Source organism: Gekko japonicus, unplaced genomic scaffold (assembly GCF_001447785.1).
Source record: "Gekko japonicus isolate JY-2015 unplaced genomic scaffold, Gekko_japonicus_V1.1 scaffold1394, whole genome shotgun sequence".
NCBI lineage: Eukaryota > Metazoa > Chordata > Lepidosauria > Squamata > Gekkonidae > Gekko > Gekko japonicus.
In genome coordinates this window covers 422,072-433,467 of record NW_015170321.1, presented here as the reverse complement: position 1 = coordinate 433,467, position 11,396 = coordinate 422,072, and the positions used below count along the sequence as shown (strand labels likewise).

Below are 11,396 nucleotides of genomic sequence, written 5' to 3'. Positions count from 1 at the left end.
GAGCCCCATGAGGGGCCCGGCGGTGAACCTGCAAGGCCGGCAGGAGTGCAAGGAAGCCCCGTGAAGGCCCTCCCTGGCCCCAGGCAGGCAGGGGTGGGGAGAGGCAGGGAGGAAGCAACTTACCCTCCCTCTTCTCCTGCCTCCTCCTGGCTGAATGAGGGCCGGAAGCGGGGCGGCCGGAAGCAGGGAGCGGGGCTTCGTCATGTGCCCCGCCCCCGTACCTCACCCGGGGAAACTGCGATCCCCCGCAATCCCCCCCGAAATGACCTCTAATTTTAAGGGCACATTTTCACAGCTACTTTCCTGATTTCCTATGATGAATAGGAATTGTCTCTACATGACCTGGCCTGGTTTGTTTGTTTTAAATGGGGAAAGAGTTCATGGTTCTTTTTTTTTAAACTGTTGAAGTACTACCAAGTAATGGAAGCGTGGGGATATTAAAAATGTTAGGCATGCTGTAGGGCAGGTATCCCCAACATGATGTCTGTGGGTAACATGGTGCCCATCAGCACCTTTCCGGGAGCCCACCAAGTGTTTTTAGAAAGTGTGTGTGTGTGTGTGTGTGAGAGAGAGAGAGAGAGAGAGATGTTTTCTAGCCAGTTGTCCTCTGCCATCTAGCATACTATGCCTGGAAAGATATTACCAAAGTCAAACATGTGATCTCTTTCTTGCAGTCTGAAGTGGCAGAGTTTAAGGTAGGCAGTATCACATATTTCTAAATGTGTTCTTTTGCCCTAAGTCCCAGCATACGTCTTATTTATTCCAGGGCTCAGTCATGAGATATGTGAAGAAGACTATCTCTTTCTAGAACATAACAGTCTGCCAACCTGACCTGTATCTGGTCTGGACACTGGAAGTCATAGTTTGAAGAGGTACACTGAAATAGACAACAAAGTGTGCTTGTTATATGCACCTATTTCTTGCAGCATGGCAGTCTGTAGAATCAGGTGACTACAGTGCCAGATATTTCTTTGCACTTTGTCTTGGTTATTTAGCAATATGACTGATACATGAGGTGGGTTAAATCAAAAGTGCTGTCAAGAAGAAAAAGTGTAATTCTGTTTAAACAATTAAAGGGGTTTTTTACATGAAGGATTTCTAGTTCAGTGCATCCTACACAATACTCATCTTCAGAAACAGGAGTGAAAAAGTAATTACCATAGCAACTGGCAAGTTAGAAAGAATGAGATGCTGTTCTTAAGGGAAAAAAGATATATATGCTTGGTAAGGGGTAGTATTGGACTTATTTATTTTTAGGTATGAAGAGAAGGACTTTCCCAAGCAAATGGTGGGGGGGGGGACAAGTGAGATGAAGAATATGAAACTCTTTTTTTTTTGGCCCCCGGAAGGGGATTTTTTATTGCTTTTCTATAAACTACAAAGAAAATAGGGAAGGGAATCTAATATCTCTGGGAGAAAGGAAAGTTAACCACTAAAAACCCAAGTAGTGAAGATCATTACATAAGCTTATAAAATAATTGATCTAAACTATTAATAATACAATGAGCTTGAATGTTAGCCAATATTCCCCCAAACCCGATATCAATTACTGTTTAAGGCAATCACAAAAGCATCAAAGATTAATGTAGCTTCTTAAAGGTTCAGAGTTCCTTAGCATCTCATTTCTTGGCATTTCTTTTCCTCAAATCATAGTCTCTTTTGGGGGCTGCCGCCCCCAACTCCGAATCAGAGTCCTCCTCCGACTGTATTCTGCCACTAGGTCCCCAAGTGGTGGTATCCTGAGTGCACCAGTTATAAACACTTTACCCCCTGTCTGATCGCTCTCCACCATTGTAGAGCCACTTCCGTGTGGAAGCCCGAGGCTTCCGCTTTTCACCTCCCCCTTTTTTTTGTTAGGTCGTGATATGCGCTTGGGTGAAGCTTCGCCCCGGTGTTTGTTTTTTTAAAAAAGAAAAAGGTCCTTAGTTTAAGGTTTTAGAGGAGTCTGGGACCTCAGGGAGGCCAGTTTGGTCTTTAAACTTTAAAGGTAAGTCCTCTCTTTAGGGCATGCTTTTTGGGACGGGGTGTTTTGCGCATGCACGAAGATCACCATTCTGTGGATGGCTGCCTATGCGCATGCGCAAACTGAGTTTAAAAAAACCGCCAACGCTCGCTGTGTGTGAACGGGCATACAGTGATGGGACCATACAGCGATGGGGTCTGCAGACAGGAGGTAAGTGTGATCATGTTTCAGCTGGCGCCGGCTGAAACGCCCCATCTGAACGCACCCTAAGTAATGCACTTTCAATCCACTTTCAGTGCACTTTCCAAATGGATTTTGCTAGTTCACACAGTAAAATTCAATTGGAAAGAGCACTGAAAGTGGATTGAAAGTGCATTATTTAGTGTGTGTGACTGCAGCCAAAAAGATTCAGGAAAAGCTGTGCAGCCTTATGGAGAGGCCTGCTGCCTACCCACCCACCCAACTGCTGCTTGCTTCCACCAGCCTGTTTTGGTTTACATATAAAAAGTGATGGTCCCAGAAATGTAAGGACAGCCCCATTCCCAATCCTAACCTGCTGTGAGAATGACAATTCTCAGATTTCTTCTTTTAATTAACACAGCAGTTCTTGAATCAGACAAAGCAAGTGGGCTTGCTTAAGTTGTGGTGGTGGGTTTGGGAGGGAGGGTTTTGCAGCATGATCTTCTGCATGTTCTGAAATACCCTTCCTGATTTCATACTGTGTTTTTAAAATGCACTCTCATGAGCAAAATTTCCTGCATGTAAAAAACTAGCACATCAGAGAAAAGGTCTTTTAAAAAAATTAAATTCAGTTTATTTAATACATTCTCACAGAATGTGCTAGCTTCCTACGGACACAAATGGTTTTTCTTTTCTTTTCTTTTTTCCTCCTTTGCATGGGAGATTCCCACCTGTGGTTTGCAGCACTTCAGTAGAGACACTTCACTGAATGGGCTGATCAGCTCTAAACTGTAGTTGTGTTGCAGCCGACTTTTGGTTCTGTTGTGGGGCCATGAAACAGTGAATATACCCACACAGAGAGAACAGTTGAAAACAAGTGTCATGAATAAGTCAGTTATAATCTCTTTAGATGAAGAGCCATCCAATGAGAAATTTCTTGAAATGAATCTAAGGAGTAGATCAGAATTTTCATTCTCTTGAAGCACAGTTATACCAGTGGACTTAAAAGGGTGGAATTTTGTCTTAAAACTGAATTATTGTTAGAAAATTGTCAACTCATCTCCACCCGTTTCCTTGTCTTGTATGACACAGTGTAGATACTGATCAGCAGAACTTTTAATTTTTAACAGCAAGTGACAAAAAGATTGATAGTTATGAAGGAGAAGCCAATAGGCTAAGTTGCATAGAAAGGATGGTTATAAGGTGTTTTATTTTTAACCAAGAAATGCTTAGTGAATAAACCAGAAACACATATGAGTGTTCCACATGTTGCTTGCAACATGTTTGAGACAAATAGAATGCAGTTAAGCTCTTCAAAACAAATAGTATGAAAAATATTCCAACATAATATGATTTTCTGCTTCTGTGGTATTGTTCATTTATAAATGCAAATTTCATCTAACACTACAGACAGAAAATTTTAAGAAAGCTGAAAGAGGGTTGAGAGAAGTTAATCTTCTTATGAGCTATATGCATTTCTCTTGTTCCTCTGTCCAGTCTAGTCAAAAAGGCTTGGAAGTTCTTAAGCGGCACAAATCCCTGCAAAATCTGTTTACTAGAGGTAATGAACGAATATATGATAAGCATGTATCTCTTTTTAAAATTGCCTTCAGATGTATTTAATACATCTGTTTTCTGTATTCAATGGTAATATCTCTTGCTGATCAGAAACTGAGTCTGTGCTGTGAAACAACTCGCAAAGAAGTCAGACCCATGGTTCAGTGCAGCTCATGTGGCAACCCTAACTTGTAAAAGGATGATGACAAAGTACCAAAATGGAGTTTGAGTGAACTCCACAGGTTGGATTGATTTGTAATCTTTCACACTTGCCAGAGTGCTGCATGTTGTCTCTGCACTGCAGCTAGCGAAGAAAAAGAGTAGGTGGCTGGGCTAATGCAGATAAACCCTGATCTGCTGATTATCTCTCTTTCATAGACCCACTACTTGAACAGAAGTGTCAGCAGAGCCACATTATCAGTCCTTTGAGGCTTCGGTGCAGATATGTACACATCTGCACCCCAGAGGGAAGCACAGTCATTTGCAAATTAATTGGTCACATCTTGTACCTGCAAAGGACTAAAATCAGCCTGTTGCCTACAACCAAATGTACCACTGAACTACTGGATGAAATAGAATCTCCATTAACAGTCTGGCTTCTCAGAATAATGTGAAAGGTCAGATTTGCTACAGAAACAACTCTCAGGACCTAGGAAAGAAGATGCACCATAATGTTGTCCTGAATGTGGTGGCGGTAATAGGCCAGAGCTGCAGGACCAGCCAAATCTTTAGCTGAAACTATGTATAGTATATATTAAAAGATCGACTTGTTCTGTCTTTTTGTTTAAGTTATTGTGATAGGAACTAGATGCTGAGGGGTGTGGCATATCAGCTCTCACAAGTTTAAGTTTTTGCACAAATGGGAAAGAAAAAGCTACTCAGCCTTCCTGGATCCGCTGTCCAGCCTGGCTCCCTCTATTTCTCTGCTTCCTTTTCTGTTCTTTATGGGTTGCTGCCAATTTCTAGCTTTAAAAGAACTTCTCCTACAGAAGGGCTAGCACTGCTTTGTCATTTCTGATCTGTGATTGCATCTCCTGCATTTGGGGAGAGTGCTCCTACCGTGGCGTAGGTGCTCGCTAAGAAGGGATTCTTAGAAATTCGACCCGTTGGTGGTGGTGGTAGCGGCGGCCCCTACGTGAAAGCCTGGTGGAAGAGCTCCGTCTTGCAGGCCCTGCGGAACTGCATAAGGTCCCGCAGGGCCCTGATCTCTTCCGGGAGCTCATTCCACCAGGTAGGGGCCGCCACTGAAAAGGACCTGGCCCTGGTCAGCACAAGTTTTACCTCCCGGGGACCCGGTACTACCAAACGGTTCTGGGTCCCCGACCGAAGTGCTCTTGGGGGTACATGCGGGGAAAGGCGGTCCCTCAGGTAGGTCGGACCCTGGCCATATAGGGCTTTAAAGTTAAGTACCAGCACTTTGAAGCGGATTCGGTACGCTATTGGCAGCCAGTGCAGCGCCTTCAGCCCAGGTCGGATGTGCTCCCATTTTGGGAGGCCCATCATCAACCTGGCCGCCGCATTCTGCACTAGCTGCAGCTTCCGAATCAGCGACAAAGGCAGCCCCATGTAGAGAGCGTTACAGTAGTCTAGCCTTGAGGTGACCGTCGCATGGATCACTGTAGCTAGGTCGTCGCGGCTGAGGAAGGGGGCCAACTGCCGGGCCTGCCTTAGGTGGTAGAAAGCAGATCTGGCAGTGGCTGCTACCTGGGCCTCCATGGTTAAGGAGGGATCCAGGAGCACTCCCAAACTCCTAACCTCCGACGCTGGCACCAAAGGCACCCCATCGAAGGTCGGGAGAGGGAGCCCCAACCCCAAGGCGTTCCGACTCACGCCCAGGACCTCCGTCTTCGCTGGGTTTAATTTCAGCCGGCTCAGCTTGAGCCACTCAGCCACGGCCTGTAGTCCCTGGTTCAGGTCTTCCGGGTCGGAGCCCGACTGGCCGCCCAACATCAGATAGAGCTGGGTGTCATCCGCATACTGATGACAACCCAGCCCATACCTCCTGGCAATCTGGGCGAGGGGGCGCATATAGATGTTAAAAAGCATCGGGGAAAGCACTGCCCCCTGAGGCACACCACATTCAAGTGGGTGCCTCCGGGACTGCTGTTCCCCTATCACCACCCTCTGTCCCCGACCTTGGAGAAAGGAGACAAGCCATTGAAGAGCGAGCCCCCGTATTCCCACGTGTGAGCAGTGACTCACGAAAGCTCATACCCTACCACAAATTTTGTTAGTCTTTAAGGTGCTACTGCACTCTTTTCTACTGCTACAGACAGACCAACACGGCTACCCATCTTCATCTGTCTCCATGGAAGGCACCACAAATATTCCAGAAAGTCCTGCTTCAGGCACTACAGATACAAGTATAGCACACTTGGGCTGTTGAATTTATGGGGATTAGCTGGCTGCAGTAACATCAGCACCTGCTCTAAATCAGTATATTAAAGTGAGCAGTGGTTGTTTTCCACATAGGCTTTGGAAGTAGCAACAAACTGAGGAGGAAGCAGCGGCTGTCATAGTGCCTGCCGGCTGATTTCCCCTGTGCAGTTGTTGTTACAGGAGATCATATGTTAACAAAACAACTTGCAGGCTTTTGATCACAAGCATGCATGCATGCTCTCTTTTTTTCAGTATGCAAATCTGAGGGATCCACAAATTCCAGCATGTAATTCTCCACGAGTATCACAGTAACATCAGCACCTGCTCTAAACCAGTATATTAAAGTGAGCAGTGGTTGTTTTCCACATAGGCTTTGGGAGTAGCAACATGTAATTCTCCACGAGTATCACAGTGCTGTCTCGGTACATATCATCTCTATGCTTTGAACACATTGCATTGTCTTCTGATTTCACATCCACTTATGCTCAGTAATTTGCAGTGATCATTGTTAAATAAAGGCAGCAAACCTCTGCATACTTCTGCAGGGGTACACAACCCATGGCACAAGTACCCAGCTGTTCCATGCCAGATTATTTTGCTCATTGTGGCAGCTACTTTGCTCAACCCCAAATTCTAGGGGTGCAGTCGAGTTGGAATGGGCACAGGTCATAGCTGGGAAATGAAAGGGCAAGCTGGAAGCCAGCAGGATCCTGAGAAGGGGTCCCCTCTACACAGCAGCAATTGTTTAAAATTAGGTTTTGGAACAATAGTTCTGAGTATGAAAGTCTGAGTGTAAACTTTTTCCCTGATTGGTGCCCCTTCTGTACCACTGGAAACCTGTTTACAAAGCATCTTTTAGATCCAGAGATGACACAGGTATTATTCACAATCGCATTTATCTGAGTGTGCGCTGGGAGCAAAATCCCTGATGTAACATTTCTAAAGCAGTCTTATTTTAGCCCCTTACTTCCATTAAAAAAATAAAAGCTCTACATACAGCATATGCAATCTGTCAGGCTCAGTACATCCCTTATCTTCCTTCTCACCTCTTGTTTGCCTACATACAAATACCAGCTCGATGTTGCATTTTTTCCAGCTCTTAGGCCAAACTACTAATGTAGAGGGTTCATAATATGTATCTTGACAGACAGTTGATTGCCTTGCCATATCTTACGTTGCAATCCTGTGTACCCTTACTTGGGAATAAGCACCAATGTATTCAGTGGGACTTATTTCCTAGTAAATTAAAGCAAGCTGTCAGTCCGGAATCTCCCCTCCCACATCAGCTGACTGAGTGTCATGTGATTCTGATTGTTGCCAGAAACTTTTGTTCAAAGTACCTTTTCATTTACTTTGCCTGACTCATATCTGACTGTTGTGGTGTGTCTCTTTTTCTTTATAGACAAGTTCTAGGGGAGGGGAACAATGACAACAGTGACAAGAGAGAAATTTGGGGACTTACCTCATGGTGAAGGGGCTGTGGAAAAATTCCTACTCAAATCAGACACCGTTGAAGTGGAGATTATATCCCTGGGCTGCATTATTACCGCCTTGAAGTCTAAAAGCAGAGAGGGAGAGTTCTCGGACATTGTTCTGGGATTTGATCACTTGGAAGGTGGGTTTAAATGATCTTCTTTTGAAAAGGGCATTACATGGAGTAACCATGTGTCATAATCTGTTTACTATTCTATCATCTACTTTTATAATTAGAATGTATATTCTGGGTATATCGCTGTTAGTTTACAAATCACTTCCAAGCTTCAGTGTGTAAAAAGTTTCTCTCCAAGGCTTAGTTGTAGATGTATGTGCTCAATGCAGGGGTGTCTTTGAAGACAGTTAGGACATTTTTGCTGGTATGCAAAGCAGCACACCAAGAAAAGGCAAAAGTGATCCGTACAGTGGGAAAAAATATTTTATCTTGACTTAATAACTGCAATGCATTTTGCCTATGCTTCATTAAGTGAAATCTTTAAAATATATATAAATATAGATAGGCAGATAAAAATACACATTTTTTTAAAATACATATTTTAAAACAGATTCAGGTAGGTAGCTGTGTTGGTCTGAAGTAACACAACAAAATTTGAGTCCACTGGCATCTTTAAAACCAACAAAGTTTTATTCAAGATATAAGATTTCGTGTGCAAGCACACTTCTTCAAATACAATGAAATAGAATTTTCTCAACCATTACATATAGGAGGGGGGGGTTAGTTGCCAGGAACAGCCCATTAGAATCAAGACAGAGACAGAAACAAAACAGGAAATTACCAGTCCATACATATAGGTAGAGGGTGAGCAGTAAATTATTCTACAGCATAATGAAGATGCTTAACAATGTCAAAATTCTGTTTCACTGTATCTGAAGAAGTGTGCTTGCATACAAAAATGTATACATTGAATAAAAAATTTTTTTATCTCAAATATTTAAAAAACAGAATCTGGAAACAGAGTAATAGCTATGCTTGTGAGAAAAATAGTTAATACGATGAGATTACAGGAGCCAGAAACTAGTACACATTATAAACCATCTGTTTCTTCACAGGCCCATTATTAGAATATACTTTAGAATGCACATTGTTGGAATCATAGTTCTTAAATAGAGAGATAAAGGCTGTTCTCACGGATGTACATAACTTAAACAAATATTGCTAACCCATATAGTAATGTCGCCTGCCTGCAAGTTCCCACAGCAGCTGCTAAAGTTTGGAGAGTAGAGTACAAGTGGAACAGACTTTTTATTTTGTATGAGTGGTAGCAATTCCAAACTTATATTTAACCCATTTGGGACCAGAGCTTTCAGTCTCAAAATCTACTCTGCCTCTTTTTTTTAAATAACCTTCTGTCATTATGGCAATCTGAAGTTTATATATAGCCAAAAATGTGAAGTCTGGGACTGGGACAATGGTTCAGCTTCCTTCCCTCCCTCCCTCCCTCCCTCCCTTCCTATATAAGTGTTGTTTTTATGTTCAGCAAAGTGTACTTGAAATTTCTTCATGGTTTTGCCAACATCTGTCTTATTACAAGGGTATTTTATAATATAAACAACACACTCAAGACTACGTGAAGTTCTTAAGCATATATTGTTTCTTATAAGTTGGATTTATATGGTCAGATTCAGAGGTCATTTCGGGGGGGATCGCAGTTCCCCCGGGTGAGGTATGGGGGCGGGGCACATGACGAAGCCCCGCCCCCTGCTTCCGGCCGCTCCGCTTCCGGCCCTCATTCAGCCAGGAGGAGGCAGGAGAAGAGGGAGGGTAAGTTGCTTCCTCCCTGCCTCTCCCCACCCCTGCCTGCCTGGGGCCAGGGAGGGCCTTTGCGGGACTTCCTTGCACTCCTGCCGGCCTTGCAGGTCCACCGCTGGGCCCCTCGTGGGGCTCGGCAGTGGAGCTGCAAGGCCGGCGGTGGTGGCCGGGACCGTTGGGGGCGGGGTGTGTGGCCTTATGACACACTTCCGGTGATGTCAGGGTGTGTGGCATATGCTAATGAGTTATGCTAATGAATTCCCCTAGCTCTTTTTCTATGAAACGACCCCTGGTCAGATTTATAAAAATTTACATGCTGCACATATTTCTGCAAAATGTGCAGTTCCCACAGTGAAAATGCCCCTGAGGCAGCTTAGATCTTGGTGAGATCCATTGGATACTGGTAGGTTGAGATGTATTACTGTGTAATAACTGATCTCTCAAATTATAATTTGTCTTGAATGAGGTAATGGGTTTCTTGTTGCACATGGGGGGTACTGTTCCAATTTTTATGCATGCTGTTTCTGAGTTTCCCAAGGTTTTTTCCCCCTTACTTTGCAACAGATCCCTCCTATTAAGGACAGTGGCTTTGGGATAAGGCGATTGTAAGACTTGATATGGGTGCCCTCTGCCAAGGCCTGTTTTAGAAGTGCAGCATTTTTATTAAATTCCTGTGTATAAGCACAATTTCACCTAATTCTAATCAACTGGCTGTATGGCAGAAGATTTCTTGATGTGTGGTGGGTATTGGCTATCATATCTGAGGAAATAATTTTTACCAGTGGGCTGTTTATATAAACCCGTGTGTGTGTAAAGTGCCATCAAATTGCAGCCGACATATGACAGCCTAGTAGGGTTTTCAAGGCAAGAGGCTAATAGAAGTAGTTTGCCATTGCCTGGCTCTGTGTAGCAACCCTGGACTTCCTTGGTAGTCTCCCGTCCAAGTACTAACCAGGGCCAATTCTGCTTAGCTTCTGAAATGTGATCCAATCAGGCAAGCCTGGGCTGTCCAGGTAAGGGCATAAACTGTATTGATCTTTCTATCTCTCTTGCTGGTCATAACATTCAAAAAATGATGTTTTGATCATTCATATGCAGTTCAAACATAATGTTCTTATCTTGCATTTGTAGCCATTTATGGAAATCTAACAGCTGGTTCTGACTACCTTTTCACAAGAAAACATCATCAATACAGCACCACCATTTAATTACGCATTCTAAAAAAGGATTGTAAGTGGAATATATAAATGATTCTTCAAAATGACCCAAATACAGGTTAGCCACCTCTGGTATCACAGAAGACCCCATGACAATACGTTTGACTTTGAGTTGCTAATCTCCAGGTAGGGCCTGGAGATCTCCTGGAATTACAACTATCTCCAGGCAACAGAGGTCAATTGACATGGAAAAAATAGCTGCTTTGGAGGGTAGACTCTATGGCCATATAACCCAATGAGCCCTCCCCAAACCCTGCCCTCTTCAGGCTCCACCCCCCAAATCTCCAGGAATTTCTAAACCTGGAGGTGGCAACCCTACTTTGACTGGTTTGGCTTGTCTACAGAAGAAAATCCGATTTCAAAAGATAGCTGCTGTGCAACAGTAATGCAGTATCCAACAATATGTGTAGCCCTTGTTCTTTCCTTATCAGTGAAGTTCTAAGAATCCTGATAATGGGGAAATTCCCTCTCAAAATAAGTAAATTACAAGCCTCTCATATGTATGCTTACACATATGCTAGTTCCATGGATGTTAGCCTCAGATGCTTATTAACCTAGTTCCATGGATGTCAGCCTCAGACGCTTACCCTTTGAGAAACATGCACATTAGATGTTAGATTAGATGTTCTTAAAAACAGTTTGGGTAAAAGCAGTGGAGGGCAACAAAACAGCAAAGGTGGAGGTCAGCCCTTCCTTTGCTTGCTGTCTTCCCACTTCAAATTGTTGTCCCTTCAGACTTTAGTATATTTAAATTGGACAACTTAGCATTTTGTGGACTTTCAGCTTTTTAATCATTGGTTCATATGGCATGAATATCTTGACCACTGGAATGACCTGCACTAGCAATCAACATGCT

General features: G+C 43.6%; 1 protein-coding gene across 4 annotated transcripts in view; it reads left to right on the top strand.

The window, feature by feature from the left end:
* The window catches only part of GALM (galactose mutarotase (aldose 1-epimerase)), a 58,837-nt gene that overhangs the window by 17,756 nt on the left and 29,685 nt on the right, over positions 1-11,396 (top strand). For 3 of the 4 annotated variants that reach the window (XM_015418064.1, XM_015418061.1, XM_015418062.1), the window contains exon 2: positions 7,482-7,694. In XM_015418064.1, coding sequence (XP_015273550.1) covers positions 7,505-7,694 — 190 coding nt within the window. In that variant the 5' untranslated portion in view covers positions 7,482-7,504. Of the gene's footprint in view, positions 1-842; positions 873-7,481; positions 7,695-11,396 lie in introns of those variants that run through there. The other variant, XM_015418063.1, reaches the window with a different exon arrangement.